Source organism: Labrus mixtus, chromosome 9 (genome assembly GCF_963584025.1).
Source record: "Labrus mixtus chromosome 9, fLabMix1.1, whole genome shotgun sequence".
In the NCBI taxonomy this organism is placed as follows: Eukaryota; Metazoa; Chordata; class Actinopteri; order Labriformes; family Labridae; genus Labrus; species Labrus mixtus.
Window position 1 is genome coordinate 30577069 of NC_083620.1, and position 17675 is coordinate 30594743.

Below are 17675 nucleotides of genomic sequence, written 5' to 3' on the forward strand. Positions count from 1 at the left end.
CTGTCAGCGGAGGAGACATCGTTCCATGTTTAAACTCTTTTCTAAGAAACTCCCCATCTGTCCATCTGTCCATCTGTCCTTCACGTCCTCTCGTTTCTCAGGTGTTTCTCATTAACGGCGTGTTTATTTTTATTCTGGCGTTCTGTTGAAATGTACAAATGTGATGATGAGGCTGCAGGCTGTTTCCCACTGAGGTCATTAATGAAGAAACAGGAAGCAGCTGCGTCCGACTGACCGCTGACTCACAGACTTCATCTGAACAAACCTTCTTTAAAGAAACGGCGCCCTCATTTCCCCTCGTCACAGGCTGTAATGACTGCAACCAAACAGCTGCTACATCGTCCTCTTCGGACGCCAGACGCAACAGTAACTTTAACTTGTTGAAAACAGGAGCTGCTCGTCTACCTGAGCCTCCCTTTTTATTTGTGTTAAGGGTGGCGGTACAACAACGTCTGTGAGGTCAAATCTCTGAAGAGTGGTGTGTTTGTAGAGAGTGATGTAACAGCTGTTTGTGTTTAGAATAACAACCTGAGCCTGTGAGGGACAAACACAACGACTTTGAGGATGACATTGCAGCCTGTTTCATGCTGCAACCTCGGTGGATAAAAAAATGAAGCGAATGCAGCAGTGCAAAAAAAATAAAAACACCTGCAGTTCCTGGAGTGTCCACTAGAGGCTGGCTGCAGAAGCACAGGAAGTCACATACACACCCATTCTAAAAAGCCTGTTTTTACAGCAGAGATTAACATGTTTACAGCCTGGTTCAAAAAACCAAATAGGTGTGATTAGCTCATGTCTCGATGGACACACACTGTACGGGGGGTGAATGTTTTGATGACTCATCAGTTTTGATTTGATGAAGGATAAGAGTTATTCACAATAAGGCGTGTAGCTGACCTGATTGACAGGTGGGCGCGGTGTAACGGTTTGTCAGGAGGTTTAAAACCCGCCTCAGCTCCAGCTCTCAGCCTGTCGTTAGGTTGACTGAAAGTTAGACTGAGACAGCATTTCCAGCATGGAGACCGCCATCGATGGGACTCCAGCGCCCCCTGCAGGAACAGACGGGTGACATTACTCAGACTTCAGACAGAGTTACCTGTGTTTGGATTTAGACCATAAACTTGTTAGGAACATGTACTGAGGGAATAAATCAACTGAGAAGTAGGAACGTTTGATCATAGACTTCTATAGAATCTGACAGATTTTTGGCCCCTGCTGGACATTTGAAAGAATGCAGGTTCGAGACACTGCGTTGATTCTCTTTCTACATCATGTGTGGCTGTAGTATGGAAGCCTGTGTTGGACAAACCTGATCATTACCGCAATGTTTATTCTGAACTAATAACTGAACACTTTTAACGATCCTCAAAAAACATAAAAACAATGAAATTATTTTTTAAATCAACGATGCAATGTGACGCCTTTTATTCATTCAAGGGTTTTGATTCTTTAAATTAAGCATGAGGTCATTTATTAGAGCTGGTTTCCTCAATGTTTACACTGATGTCGTTTCATGTCACATGTGATCTGTCCCATCTGAGACTTCGTACGGACGCTCTCCTCTGTGACGCAGTTTGAAACCCTGTCACGTTTACACTTTGATTCCCTCCCGGTTTATTAATGAAGTATGGAGGTCATTAATTAATAACGTTGATGTTTTTATGAAGTGGAGCGAGGTCAGAGTCCAGCTGTCAGCGAGATCTTAACGTCACACTGAAATAAAACCTGTCCTCGGGGTGTTTTCACACATTTTACTGCTAATGAGTCTGAGGGGGGGGGGGGAAGAGAGAGAGAGAGAGGGAGAGAGAGAGAGGGGGGAGAGAAAGAGAGAGAGAGAGAGAGAGGGAGGAGAGCAAGAGAGAGAGAGACAGAGGGAGAGAGAAAGAGAGGGAGGGAGGAGAGAGGGAGAGAGAGAGGGAGAAAGAGAGAGGGAGAGAGAGAGAGAGGGAGGAGAGCGAGAGAGAGAGAGAGAAGAGAGAGAGAGGGAGAGAGAAAGAGAGGGAGGGAGGAGAGAGGGAGAGAGAGAGGGAGAAAGAGAGAGGGAGAGAGAGAGAGAGGGAGGAGAGCGAGAGAGAGAGAGAGACAGAGAGAGAGAGAGAAGAGAGAGAGAGGGAGAGAGAAAGAGAGGGAGGGAGGAGAGAGGGAGAAAGAGAGAGGGAGAGAGAGAGAGGGAGGAGAGCGAGAGAGAGAGAGAGAGAGAGAAGAGAGAGAGAGGGAGAGAGAAAGAGAGGGAGGGAGGAGAGAGGGAGAGAGAGAGGGAGAAAGAGAGGGAGAGAGAGAGAGAGGGAGGAGAGCGAGAGAGAGAGAGAGAGACAGAGACAGAGAGAGAAGAGAGAGAGAGGGAGAGAGAGAAGAGAGAGAGGGAGAGAGGGAGAGAGAGAGAGAGTCAAAGGGGAGGAGGGGCAGCGTGTCGGAGCTCAGATGAAGGTTTTTTTTCCTCCTGCTGAGGAGTATCTGACGGCATGAACACGACTTCCTGAGAGAGAGAGAGCGAGAGAGCGAGGGAGACATCCTCCGCTCAGTTTCCACGGTGACGGCATCCCCCTATCCTCCTCCTCCATCATCTCTGTGTCCGGCTGCCTTCGGCTCGTCGCTGCTGTCAGGATGGGAGATAAAGGAACCAGGTGAGACCGAGCGCCTTTTCTCTTTGTGTTTGTCTTTCATTTTGTTCTGCTGCTGTCGGATCCTCACACAGAGGAGGGTGAGTGTGTGTGTGTGTGTGTGTGTGTGTGTGTGTGTGTGTGTTCTGTGAGAACCACACACTGTGTTGCTGTAACATTACATAACGTTCTGTCAGAACCTCGCGCTCTGTGACGTGTGTGAGCAGAACACCGCTGCTTGTTTTATTAACATACAGACTGGAGACGTGATGACCTGCTGTCTCTTTAAGGAATGATGACATCACTGATTTTAAGTAATGAGCAGGTTCAGACTGGTTAATCAACAGCTGATCCTGATCCTGGTTTTTGTCAGTCAGATATTCATCGAAGTAGCTCTGAATCAAGTTCAGAAAATTCAGAGAAAAAAAATGGACGGTTAGAAGAAGATGTGAAGTCAAAGTCCGTCCAACATGGCCGCCTGATGAACTAATGTTTGCTTCTTTTACAAAACGCTGGATATTATTTAGAGCTATAAAATGGAGATGTTAAATGAAGTTAAATGTCGGCTGAGTCGGGTTAAACATGGCCGATCAACAGGAGTGATGTGTGACCACATTTCACTTGTGGCGTTCAGCTGCAAGGAGGACTGAAGGCTCGTGTTGTTAGCAATGCTAACGTAACGTTAGCCAAGCCCAGCAAACATATTTGACATTTGCTATTTATTCTGAAGTATCCGGCCAAATTCAACCCACAATGCACTGCTTTTTGGTCCACTTCCTTCGTATGGTTCGGATCATGTACTCATTTATAAGCAAACCGAGACCCCCGTGCAGACCAGAGTTCGTTTGAGCGTTCACAACAACCGCAGACGAAAACTGACTATTTAGTGTTTTTGTTGAGTGAAAGTCTGACGCTCTGATGTTGCATCAGAATGGATCAAACTCCACAACACACGCAATACTGCCGACACTCAACCAATCCGTTGTTTCTCGTCTCACAAACAGAACTGACAGCTCTCTCTTTGAACTGCTGTACACATTTTAAACACTAGGGGTCAGAGTTACATATTGCTCCTTTAATATAGGATGCACTGTAAACACTTTGGTCCATATTCTTCTTCAAGCTTCAGTCTACTGTAAGCAAAAATCTGAACGCTGCCCCCTACAGGTGGAAAAATATGTGACATGATACTAAACATGTTTTTTTTATATGATAAACAAGTTAAAACATATTTAACTTCACTGATCACGTCACTGTGTGTGAGGTGATGTCATAGTGTGTCTGTGTGTGTGTGTGTGTGTGTGTGTGTCTGTGTGTGTGTGTGTGTGTGTCTGTGTGTGTGTGTGTGTGTGTGTGTGTGTGTGTGTGTGTGTGTGTCTGTGTGTGTGTGTGTGTGTGTCTGTGTGTGTGTGTGTGAGGTGATGTCATAGTGTGTCTGTGTGTGTGTGTGTGTGTGTGTGTGTCTGTGTGTGTGTGTGTGTGTGTGTGTCTGTGTGTGTGTGTGTGTGTGTCTGTGTGTGTGTGTGTGTGTGTGTGTGTGTGTGTGTGTGTGTGTCTGTGTGTGTGTGTGTGTGTGTGTGTCTGTGTGTGAGAGAGAGAGAGGTGACATCAGAGTGTGTGAGAGATGAGTAGGCTGCAAACTCGCTTGTTGTTTACTTTGAGATGATGTTGCTGATACTGAAATCAGAGCTGTGTGTGTGTGTGTGTGTGTGTGTGTGTGTGTGTCTGCGGGCTGAATGATGCGAGTGTGTCATGTCAGGAGAATATTAATGAGCTCAGTGTGATCAGTTCGACATACAGAGCAGCTCCAACCCTTCACACCAAACGTTTAGGAGTACACGTTACTGAAACACTGTCTGTTGAGAATCAAACATTTGATTTTCACAGGAAGTTTACACAGAACAGATTAAAGGTCCAATCAGTGAGATGTGTAGAGAGTGAGATGATAAAGGTATCTTACTATCTGATCATTAAGGAAACATGTTGAAGTTCTGGCTTCTCTGACAACAATGCAGCAGTCAGTATGTCCTCCTTCTAACTTTAGATTCTGCTCCTGAATGCTCTGGATTTGTTTGGACCAGAGAAGGTAGGCGCTCTTAAGACACGCCCCCACACGGCCGTTTTGGACGCCCCTCGGTTTGTCAGATATGAGAGCAGTTATCAGGTCAACAGGTGTTGCAGCGATGGAAGCGGTCAAGAGAAGTGGTTCAGATAGAAGTGATTGTACCCGACCTAAAAAGCCTCTGCATGTTTCTAATAAGCTCCACGAGCAGAAACGTGCTCAAACTAGGATCAATATTGGAGATGCTTTTGAAAAATGGAGAGAGGTTAGAACACAGAAAGGTTTACAGACCCATGCAGAGCTGGATAAACACTGAAGCTTCAGAGTCCACCACATGGTGACCTGTGTGAGCATGGACTCTAGAGAGGAGGGGGGGGGGGGGGAGACAGCTCTCTATGATGTTTAGACTGCAGTACCCATTTTAAACACTAGGGGGCAGAGTTACATACTGCTCCTTTAATGTGAATCCTTTCAGAGTTATTTTTGATCTTTACTTTGTTAAATGTTGATTCTTAAACACGTTAGGATCAATATTGGAGATGCTTTTGAAAAATGGAGAGAGGTTAGAACACAGAAAGGTTTACAGACCCATGCAGAGCTGGATAAACACTGAAGCTTCAGAGTCCACCACATGGTGACCTGTGAGAGCATCGAGTCTACAGAGGAGGGGGGGGGAGACAGCTCTCTATGATGTTTAGAATTTAGACTGCAGTACTCATTTTAAACACTAGGGGGCAGGGTGACATACTGCTGCTTTAAAGTTCCTGTGAGCATCCTGTCGTTGTTATAATAAATTCATAGTAGAAAAACTCTTAAAAGCAAACTCACCAGTTTAGATGGAGGGAGAGCGGTAACTCCTCCGTCCTGTGAGGTCAAATCTGTTTGTGTGGTGTGTTTGTAGAGAGTGACCTATCAGCTATTTATCTCTGGAGGGAATAATTACCTTTAGTCATTTAGATCCTAAAATATGTGAAATGAAAATGTTGAAAAGTTAAAAATATCTCCGTAAACTGTGAAGTAAATCGATGTTTTTTTTATTTTATTTTCCGTCTTCTTTTCCTCCCCTTTAACAGGACCGAGAATAAAAGGTGCTAACGTGTGAATGATGTGACACTGTGGATGTGTGGGAAGTGACGGCGCCTGTTGTTCTCAGTCGGTGTCGCCGTGCAGCACTCGGGTGGCGTTCAGGTGTCAGCGTGAGGCTCTGCAGCACGCTCAGCGTCGGGGGAGTCTTCAGCTGACACAACAATCACGTATTGATCCGTCAGTTAGTGTTGTATCTCTGTGGGAGAGTCCCGATCGATCAGAGGAGCTTCATTCACAGAGAGGACAGAGTCCACACCAAGTCATCAAGAGTTTTATTATGTCAGCGTCCAGGCTCACCTCCAACGTCCTCTGAGTTTAGGAAGGAAAAAAGCTGGAATATGATGGATATGAAGAGGAAAGATTTCAGGTTTAAAAAGCACAAAGCAAATCTTTGATCATTGTTTTCACAGACTCTCTTAAAGGGATACTTCACCCATTAGCATTAATCTTTGTATCATTAGAAACCTGGTAGTATTTTTGAATGGTCGTGCATCCCGCCCTCATTTTCCCCTGAGATGTGAAATCTTTGTATTTCTGAGTCTGTAAAGGAGCTTCCAGTGACGCAAGATGACGATTTCTGCATCACTGGAAGCTGTTGCGGTTAGCGGGGTGAAACTACAACGCTAGTTCCTCATATTTTCGACCACTGAAGCTACAGACCAATCACAGATCAGTGGGTGGGAACTCACTCCCAGAATCTAAACTTAACGTCCGCCATATTGTTTGGAAGCTATGCTAACAGGCTCTATGGAGAAAGCTGAGAAGAACCGACAACGACGAAATGTGTTGTAGAAAATGTCTGGAAATAGAGGACCTTAGTGGGAGTGGCCTGTGGTGCTGTGCATTCTGGGATTTGGTGTCTTTCATCCACATGAGCCAAAAATACACTTTCTGTCTTTTATCGGCCAAGAAGGCACCAACTTCAAAATGTATTTCACATTTCTACTACATACAGTTGCAAGAAAAAGTATGTGAACCCTTTGGAATTACCTAGTTTTCTGCATAAAATGTGTTCTGATCTTCATCTAAGTCTCAACAATAGACAAACACAGTCTGCTTAAACTAAAACCACACAAACAATTATATGTTTTCATGTTTTTATTGAACACAACATGTAAACAGTCACAGTGCAGAGTGGAAAAAGTATGTGAACCCTTGGATTTAATAAGTGGTTGACCCTCCTTTGGCAGCAATAATCTCAACCAAACGTTTCCTGTAGTTACAGATCAGACCTGCACAACAGTCAGGAGGAATGTTGGACCATTACTCTTTACAAAACTGTTTCAGTTCAGCAATATTCTTGGGATATCCGGTGTGAATCACTCTCTTGAGGTCATGCCACAGCATCTCTATCGGGTTGAGGTCAGGACTCTGATTGGGCCACTCCAGAAGGCGTATTTCCTTCTGTTGTTGATTTACTTCTGTGCTTTGGGGGTCGTTGTCCTGTTGCATCACCCATCTTCTGTTGAGCTTCAGTTGGTGGACAGATGGCCTTAAGTTTTCCTGCAAAATGTCTTCATAAACTTGGGAATTCATTTTTCCGTCGATGATAGCAATCTGTCCAGGCCCTGATGCAGCAAAGCAGCCCCAAACCATGAAGCCCCCTCCACCATACTGCACAGTTGGGATGAGGTTTTGATGTTGGTGTGCTGTGTGTTCCTTCCAAACAACTCAACTTTGGTTTCATCTGTCCACAGGATGTTTTGCCAGTAGTGCTGTGGAACATCCTGGTCCTCTTCTGCAAACATCAAACATGCAGCAATGTTTTTCTTGGACAGCAGTGGCTTTCTCCGTGGTGTCCTCACCATGAACTCCATTCTTGTTTAGTGTTTTTACGTATCGTAGATTCGTCAACAGAGATGTTAGCATGTGCCAGAGATTTGTGTAAGAGCTGACACTCTAGGATTCTTCTTCACCTCATTGAGCATTCTGCGCTGTGCTCTTGAAGTCATCTTTACAGGACGGACTTCTAGGGAGAGTAGCAACAGTGCTGAACTTTCTCCATTTATAGACAGTTTGTCTTACCGTGGACTGATGAACATCGAGACTTTTAGAGATTCTTTTGTAACCTTTTCCAGCTTTATTCAAGTCAACAATTCTTAATGGTAGGTCTTCTGAGAGCTCTTTTGTTCGAGGCACGGTTCACATCAGTCAATGCTTCGTGAGAGTAGCAAACTCAAAACGGAAGTGTGTTTTTTATGGGGCAGGGCAGCTTTAACCAACACCTCCAATCTCGTCTCATTGATTGCACTGCAGGTTGGCTGAGTCCTGACTCCAATTAGCTCTGTGAGAAGTCATTAGCCTAGGGGTTCTCATACTTTTTCCACCCTGCACTGTGAATGTTTACATGTTGTGTTCAACAAACATATAATTGTTTGTGTGGTATTAGTTTAAGCAGACTGTGTTTGTCTATTGTGACTTAGATTTCGATCAGAACACATTTTATGACCAATTTAATCAGAAAACTAAGAAATTCCAAACAGTTCATATACTTTTTCCTGCAACTGTATATGACCCAATGTCAATACAGATTCATGTTTCATGGTGAAGTATCCCTTTAAAGGCTTTATATGTGATTTTTTGATCCAGCAGATGTCGCCCTTGAGCACCAGCATGAAACCAAAACAACTCGCGCTGCATTGTTGTGTTAGCATGCTAATGCTAGCGATCTTTATTCTGCTCGTATCTTCACACTGCATGTAAATTTACCTGAAATGAGCGTGATCTAGAAACACAGTTAAGCAGTGAGTACAGTATGTTATTCTTCTTTTCTCTAGTCCCTCAATTAAACAACTTTTATACACGAGGGGAGGAGTCAGCTGGCCGTCCGGGCGATGTAAACAAAGTGAAGATAGGACTCTGAAAACTCTGAAAACATCACAGACAGTGGGACTCGGGTGTTACACCCATTGTAGACAGTCATGACTCACAGAGTTATTTTCAGAGGATAGACTTGATTTCTACATTTAAGTGTGAAACATCACATAGAAAGACTTTCAGCTCAGCTCAGTCTGCAGCAGTTTTAAAATCCTTCCTGATTTTGAACTCAGGTAGCATCACACACACGAGGAGAATATCAACAAACAAAACTTTGTTTATTGTGACTTCTATCATATCGAATCTTATCTTTTGAACATTTGTTTTTTATGCTGAGTCGTTGAGTTGTGGTGTCTGTGTGTCTCTCTGGTGTGTGTGTGTGTGTGTGTGTGTGTGTGTGTGTGTGTGTGTGTGTGTCCTCTGAATGAATCTTTAATCATGTTTACATGTTCTTCCTCTTCCTCTCTGTGTTGTTGGACTAATGTTTCTGAGTGCTCTCATCGCGATGCATTCAGGGTCTTCACTGTCCTCTCATACAGGATGCAGAGAACATACAGACAGTCTTTATAATAAACCAACGCAGCGAGCTCAGCTAATCTTCACCACTGAGACACGTGATCGTCTGTTCAGGATGAATGAAGAGTAGAGAGGGTCAGATGTTTCATTTATTGTTTTATTTTGAAGAGGTTAGCTGAAAGGCTAACATCCATAAATAACACACGTTCATTAGTTTAGATAAACACAGAAATATACGAGACGATTTTGATAACGAGAACAAATAAGATCCAACGTAGGACATGACACGGTTACCGTTACCATGGGAACAGCATCGGTGTTGACACTGATGGTTAATATTTTTTTAAAGATTTATTTTTGGGCTTTTTGTGCCTTTAATGGAGAGATAGGACAGTGGATAGAGTCGGAAATCAGGGAGAGAGAGAGAGAGGAATGACATGCAGGAAGGAGGCCACAGGTGGGATGTGAACCCGGGCCGCCCGCTTGAGACGACAGCCTCCGTACATGGGGCGCGCACTAACCACTGTTCCACTGCGCCACCAGTGCCCCAATATTTAATGAATGATTGTGATGTTAAATTCTTCTGATGGAAATGACACCCTGACTAAAGGTGGTGTCCCCGAGTGGCATCGTACAGCGCCCCCTAGCTGCCCCTGGAGTGGGTTTGATAAACTAGGCGGACATCTTTGTTTTGGTTTTCCCAGCTGAACAGACTGTTCTTCTTATGGATGTGACAGTAATCAGTCATTCTGTTGTTTCATTTTCAAGGTGGTGAAACGTGTGTTCACAGAGGATGAGTTTAGGTTGTGACAGTTTGAGAGTCACTGTCCAGCCTCAGGGTTTGGAGCGATGCATGAACAAGCAAAGTCTGTCTGAGGGAATCATGGAGGTGCAGCGTGACACCCAGCAGGCGACATGCATCATCTGATGTGAGCCTGTTGAAAAAAAGAGGGGAAATGTTTCTGACTGCACGTCATGACATGAGCCAGCTGATCTATAGGAACCCAAAACTTTTTTCTATTATGTCCGACACAGCCTCCGTTATTCTCGACTGGAAAACAGGGCGAAACACAGAGACCTTAAAAAAAATGTACCTCTCCAAAATAACAGAGAAGCTGATTCAGCCCGGATGACTGTTAAAGGATCTCTGAAATCTGGGCGTGGCTCTGACGACGTCCTCCACAGTCGATCAGAGGTCCACTCGTGATGCCTTCAGTGTTCGTCATGTGTTCAGTAAAGAGACATGTTGTGAATAATCTGCAGACTTTCATGATCAGATTCTCATTTAAATGATTTTAAAAAATAAATAAAATAATTTAAATGTTGTGCAGCTACAACTGAGGGAGTGATCAGTAAAAACATGAATATAATGAAAGATCAGAACATGAACTCTGGTTTGACCACGTCGTCTTCATCACTTGATGTTCTCTAACTTTGATTCGTGAGCTGAGATCTCCCAGCGTTCATGTTTAATTGGACTAATCGCTCTGAGATGTTGGCGAGCAGCTAATTGCCTGCTGAGCGAGCTCCCAGGAGTCCCGGCGGTTTCTGGTAATACGGCGTCCTGATGCTGCTGATTGATGAAGGTCCATTCAGGAGGAAGCTGAACGCTAATGGAGCCGCAGCGGCTAATTTATGACAACATTAACACAGAGTGTGTGTGTGTGTGTGTGTGTGTGTGTGTGTGTGTGTGTGGGGGGGGGTGATATTGCCAGAGAGCATTAGAGAAAAGCTCAGAGAGACAGGAAGCTGCTCCTGATAGTGATGAAGACGAGGATGATGATGAAGACTCTTTTAACGCCTCAGGTAACGATCACAGAAACGCTGAGCATAAAAGAAACGTCTGAGTCCACAGCAGAGATTTATAAAAACAAACAGACCCAACAGGATCTGGAGCCTCGAGGTCGTTCATCAAGAAACATGAGAGCAAAGTTTCCCAGAGGGCGTTTGACTTCACTCTCTTTTTTAGGAAGTCATTACTCCACCATATTTCCATAGAACATGTTTTACCTTCAAACCAGCCGGACGTCACAGAACCACATGATCTGCAAAGAGAGGTTACCAAACTCCTCCCCCTCCACAGAGCACCACATGGGCAGAGTGGGTCCCTGGCCAATGGGAGTCCTGGCCTTAAGATTTATTGTATGTAATTTATATGTTCATTTTTTTTGCTATTAAAATATTGGACTAAATGCCATCTTGCTTTTCAAGGTTTCTCAGGGAAGGGACTGTCAACGAGAGAGAGAGAGCGAGTGAACAGCTGTTTCTTTGTGCAAACTATTTTACAAAAGGAAGGAACACTAACTTTGACAGAGTGCTCATATGAGTCATAACATCAGGAAATTCCACATTTTGTTGAATGTTTTATCTGTTAAAATATGCTCAACAGGAAGTTAACATTCCATCATGAAGAAGAACCCAGACCGGGTTAGAGGATTATTAAACTTACTACCTAAAAAGAATTTCAGAGGAATACGTGCTGTGTGGTTGTGGCTGAGCCTCTGTTATTCTGCAGACAAACTGTGTATACTTGGAGAGGACACGAGCAGTGCGTGTGTAGGTCGGGGTCCAAGGCGAGTTTGTGTCCAGGGCCTGTGGTCATAATAATCTGTCCATACCTCCACGGCTCAGCCTGATGTTACCTCCAATGAATGAATAAAACGTTCTACTTCAGATCCACCTGACCCCGTTTCTCTCTGTCTGTTTTCAGAGTGTTTAAGAAGGCCAGTCCCAATGGAAAGGTGAGTCTCCTCTTCTTTATGTTCTACATGTTCCTGTAAACCATGTGTACACACACACACACACACACACACACACCTGACCATGTCTGTGAAGGTTCTCAGTCATGGTAAAAATGGACTTAAGCTTGTATCGTTCTGTTCTAGTCTTCTGATGACTCAAAGCTCTTTTACACTGCAGGTCACACCTACACATTCACACAGTATTAACTCATCCATTCATACACATTCATATGCCAACGAAGCAGAGGAAGTTACTTGGGGTTAAGTGCCTTGCCCAAGGACACATCGGACACGTAGCTGCAGGAGCTGGGGATCGAACCCTCGACTTTCTGGTTGAGAGACGACCTACTCTACCACTTAGCCACAGCCGCCCCTTCACGTTCACATCATGTTTACAGCCTGCACAGACACACGTACCTGAGTGTAGCCCAGCCCAGGCCGGATACAACCAACATGTGTGTCAGCTTGTACAGCATGCACACATCAATACAAAGCATCCTGCAGTACAAATGGACTTAATATACCAGCAGAGGGCGCAGACACAGTACCCCTCCCATGCCTTATAGTGTGCAACAGCAAAACAAAAGAATGCAAAGAAAGCCAAAAGAAAATATCTCTGTGGACTGAATTGAATGAAATTGAAAGACACAACAAAGAATTGATAATGGCTGATCTCTGACTTGTGTTCCTACCTCAGCTCACAGTCTACCTGGGGAAGAGAGACTTTGTGGACCATGTGGACCTGGTGGAGCCTGTTGGTGAGATCACTGTTTACAATGTTACAATTCACTTAGCAGACACTTTTATCCAAAGTGATGTACATCAGAGAGTAAGTACAACACTAATCCAGTCATACACCGCCACCGAAGCAGCGGGAGCAATGCTGGGGATCGAACCCTCGACCTTCCGGTTGAAAGGCGATGACTCTACCGACTGAGCCACAGCCGCCCTGTTTACTGATATTCAATGTTAAACAGACGTCGACTCATCTGAAGTAGTAGCTCTCTTTAGTTTGTTTAGTTCTGGGTGGAAAACTGATGCCAAAGTAAAAACCAGCCGTCCTCTGGTCGTTTGTCGACTTTTCTCCCTGCAGATGGCGTTGTCCTGATCGACCCGGAGTACCTGAAGGAGAGGAAAGGTGAGGAACCTGAAGAAGTTTGTTGTTACCCAGGAAAACCTTTTGGAAAAATGCACCACTCCATACTCACTCTGAGCTGACCAAAGTTCCCGTCTGAAATCACAAGTTACTCAAGTCGCAAATATCCCCCCCCCCCCAAAAAAAAAATCCACATATTAATACCCTCCATGACCACATTTCTAATAACATGCTGCTAAGACCAACATTTACATAGAAGAATTCCTGGCAGATGTGATCTAAGTCAAAGCTAAGGTTCACAGTCTTCATCCTAGGTCTGTAACGTTCCTCAAGGCTCTTAGCTTGTTAAGTTTTTGTTTTGAAGTATTTTTTTCTTTTCGTTTTTGCCTTTACTAGATAGGGCAGCGGAAAAGAGACTGTTGGGAGAAATGTTCTGAGAACTAGAGGATGACACTCTCTCATCCCCCTCTAGTTCTCCCTCTTTAATGGAGTTAATGGAATCGTGGAGTTCCTCAGGGAAGCATCCTTGAGCCTCCGATTTTTGATAAAATCTTGTCAATGCTTTCCAAAACATTCTTCATTTAATAAATTGTATTGACTTAAAATAGAAGCAGACTTTAAGTCTAGCCCCGTCAAAATGTTCTACATGTTAGTTGATATATCAGGATGTGTTGTTGTGTTTTTTTCTTCCCATCAGTGTTCGTAACTCTGACCTGTGCGTTCCGTTATGGGCGCGAGGATTTGGACGTCCTGGGGTTGACGTTTCGTAAAGACCTGTTTGTGGCGAACATTCAGGCGTTTCCACCGTTGCCCGAAGAGAAGAAGAGTCTGACACGCCTTCAAGAACGGCTCATTAAGAAACTGGGAGAACACGCCCATCCGTTCACCTTTGAGGTACTGAACCTGCGGTGATGTGTGGTTATTCCAAATATTGTCCAGTGGTTTTTCTTTTTTCATTTATTATCGATGCATTCTGTTAGAGCTGCACAACATGAACAACCTTTATTAGGGGATTTCTTACCCTGAATTCATCCTGTCAGGAAGTAGGTCCTCTTAATGACATTCATCAGGAGACCTTTTCGGACTGCTTTTTCCGCAAAAGTGTCGTAACTAAGCTCAGTTGTCATCACGTCTTTGTATGTTCATATTGAGGTGTACACATGGTGCTGTGACTGATGATGATGATGGTGAAGTCTGACATTCATTATCTCAGCTTCATGAATTAATGATGTTGCTGTTTGGTGATGACGAATGGTTCTCGTGTTAAAGATCCCATATTCTGCCATTTTTGGGGTTCGTATATTTAATCTATGTTCCTACTTTTGTACGTTCACAATAGCTAAAGTGCGAAAAAAGTGTCTGTTTTCATGTACTGCTCCTCCTTGCTCCCTCTCCGCTCTGAGTCCGTCAGCTACGCTCTGCTGAGCCCCCACTGTTAGACCCCACGTGGGCCAAGTCTGCTCTGATTGGTCTGCGCTCTGTCGTTATTGGTCAGTTGCTCAGCACGCTTCTCGGAAATTTCAACATGAGCTGCAGGGCCACAACGAGCCAATGGGCTTAGATCAGTGATCTCACACTGTCAATGACGCCGCACTGACAATTTTTTATCGAGGGGGGCTAGAACCGAGCGTTACATGCAGCTAATGCTACAGCTAACAGGAGGACGTAGGAGAAGCTGCGTTTCCGTGGACTTTTAATCTTTGCACATAGATGTGCCTAAACATGCACAGGACACATATGGGACCTTTAAGGGAAGTCTTCCGGGTCTCCTTCACTGTTGTCTGATCAGTTTGTCTGTAGATAGTTGTTGTGGTTTTCATCAGGACCGTGTTATTATCTCTTAATAACCAGCTTCCTGTACTTCCTTACTTCCAGGATTCAGGGTCTAAAGGTAGTTCCTTGGTAGAAGCTAAATAGACTTGAGCTTTTATCGTTCTCTTCTCGTTTTCTGAAGACTCAAAGCGCTTTCACCCCGCAGGTCACACCTACCCATTCACACACTGATGGTAGAGGCTGCTGTGTAAAGAGTCCATCAGTATTAACAAAATCTTTCATACACATTCACACACTGCCATTGAGTTGAGTGTCTTGCCTCATCAGACATGTCGCTGGAGGAGCTGGGGATTGAACCCCCGACCTTCTGGTTGAAAGACAGACTCTACCACTGAGCCACAGTCGTCCAAAATGGTTCAAACAAAAAGTCTGGTCTGCCTTGAAACGTATTGTCAGGTGTCTTCAGGTGAACTGAAACTGGTCTTTTTAAAGGAAGAATGTGTGACTTTGTGATCCAGTAGATGTCATCCTTTGGCAACGGCATGACACACCAAAACAAACTGCTGTTTGGCCACGCCTCCTCTATACTGAAGCCTCTGCTCTCCTTCAGAGACACACCTCCAACTCCCTCCCCTCTCGTTCACACGTAGGAGTTAGGAACGCACCATAGTTAAGTCCCATAAAGCACCACAAACTTGACTTGAGATGCATTGTTGTGTTAGCATGCTAATGTTAGCGCTCTTTAGTTAGCTCGTAGCTTCACATTTCATGTAAACTGACACAGAATGAGCGTGATCTAAAAACTCTTACTAACATTCAAATAATCAGTGAGTATGTTCTTCTTCTTCTCTCTAGTTCTTGACTAAAACAGCTTTTATACACAAGGGGAGGAGCCGGCCGTCCCGTCCATGTAAACACGGCTCTGACAACAACACAGCCAGCGGGACTCGAGCTTCTCCCTCATTGTAGACAGTCATGACTCAGAGACACATTTACACAGGAGAGACTTTATGATTTATTTATGTGGAACATGTCACACATCCTTCCTTTAAACCCATGTTTACATGTTAGTCTAACTTAATTCGTACAAAATCGTTTTTTCTCAAAGTCTGACTAACACTTATAGATAATGTAGTCGGGGGTCGAAGGAGTGTTATAGGACATGGATGAAAAAAAATGCAGATTGTCAGCGGTTTGGTTTGTGAGGTTAGAGGTCAACAGGAGGAAGGTCCAACAGTACCAAGCTGAAAGGCGGCTCATCGCCACCTACTGTACAGGAGTCAGACTTGCATCAGTCAATAAAAGGATTCTCCCTCTGTGCTTGTAAACTGGGACAAGGACAGCAGAATAATTAAATGGCGGATCGAGCTGTAACCATAGCTCCACTTAACTGTGCATGTAAACGTAGTGAGTGATTAACAAAGGGGCTTCCAGGTTATTCTCCCGGAATCTTTTGGACTTTAAAGAGCGAAAGAGGTGAATCTGTGGAAAACACATGAGAGAGAAAGCATGAGTCATCGTGTGATTGTCGGTATCTAATGACGAATAAACAAACTGTTGTGATCTTTAGAAGTTCAAATGATACATCAGCAGGTACATTCACATCTAAACTTGTGTTGTCAGATTCCTCTGAACCTGCCGTGCTCCGTCACCCTCCAGCCGGGCCCCGAGGACACCGGGAAGGTAAGACACTCAGGTTGAACTTTAGAAGCTCTCTCTCACTTATTCAGCTTCTGGAATAGATCATTTGTTGCCTTTTAATGTAAACAAAAAAATGGTAAAAAAATACAGGGCTTCATTTTAAAGTATTAAAAAGCATGAATATTGTCCTGTTGTGTGTCGTCAGGCCTGTGGAGTGGACTTTGAAGTGAAAGCTTTCTGTGCAGAAAACGTTGAAGAGAAGATCCACAAAAGGTAACGGAGAGTAAGCTGCAGTCTGACGCGACGTAGTCCATCCAAGCCGTCTCTGCATCAGCGTGGTGTTGTGTTGTGTTTGCAGGAACTCTGTGCGTCTGGTGATCAGGAAGGTGCAGTACGCTCCGGAGAAAGCCGGTCCTCAGCCCACTGCAGAGACAACCAGACAGTTCCTGATGTCGGACAAACCTCTGCACCTGGAGGCCTCTCTGGACAAAGAGGTGACACCTGAGACCAAACCAAACAACAAGTACCGACTGGAGAAAAAGACAGGCCACTCCTTACAGCGACTTCTACTTTCATTATAATCGAACCGAGTTTAATGAACTAGACTTCATTTTTAATCATGCACATTCAAATGATTTAAATCTCCAACAACGAGCTAATTCAAAACATCTGTCGAGCTCGGACCAGGAAATGTCTTTACAAGAATAAGGACTCTGCATGTTCCAGACTCTTTGAGAGTTTCAGAGATCCTCAAGGTTCCCGGTGGAGGTTAGGAGGGTTACAGGTACCGCTAGTTATCTCTAAGTGTTCTGGGAGAGAGTTCAGAGTGTCTCGAGGAGTCTGGTTCAGTTCTCCAGGAGGTTCCTGAGGTCCTGGTGGGTGATTCTTGACTTTGATTGTCCTGGTGACATTTGTTTTCAAGGTGTGATGAAGGTTTTCAGGTTGTTGTAGAGATGGTCATGTTGTTGTTTCTCATTTAAAGAAAAGAAGCAAATCTAGAACATCTGAGGAGCTGACTCAGTTAAACAGTTACTGGCTGCTTTTTTTTAAGAGGTGCATTTGAACACTGACGTTTGGTTTCTTACATATTTAACGATCTATGTGTAAAAATCAAAATCTGTGAGGTTCCTGAAGCTGAGACGTAAATGTGTTTTTCACTCTGAGGGTAGACGTTAAGACCTCTGATTTGTGCAGTTTGTTGACTTTACGCTCTGAGCTCTGTGAGTTTTTCATCTTTCAGATCTATTACCATGGAGAGCCAATCAGTGTGAACGTTCACGTCACCAACAACACAAACAAGACGGTGAAGAAGATGAAGATCTCAGGTAGGTGGCAGCACCCTC

The 17675-nt window shown here is 44.3% G+C and overlaps 1 protein-coding gene across 1 annotated transcript in view; it reads left to right on the forward strand.

The window, feature by feature from the left end:
* The first annotated feature begins 2334 nt into the window (after nt 1-2334).
* LOC132979980 (diacylglycerol kinase delta-like) overlaps nt 2335-17675 on the forward strand; it is a 46646-nt gene continuing 31305 nt past the window's right edge. The window contains exons 1-9 of the mRNA XM_061045803.1: nt 2335-2624; nt 11792-11822; nt 12520-12580; nt 12916-12960; nt 13616-13812; nt 16315-16374; nt 16538-16605; nt 16691-16826; nt 17573-17661. Of these exons, the coding sequence (XP_060901786.1) occupies nt 2605-2624; nt 11792-11822; nt 12520-12580; nt 12916-12960; nt 13616-13812; nt 16315-16374; nt 16538-16605; nt 16691-16826; nt 17573-17661 (707 nt within the window). The 5' untranslated portion in view covers nt 2335-2604. The remainder of the gene's footprint in view (nt 2625-11791; nt 11823-12519; nt 12581-12915; nt 12961-13615; nt 13813-16314; nt 16375-16537; nt 16606-16690; nt 16827-17572; nt 17662-17675) is intronic.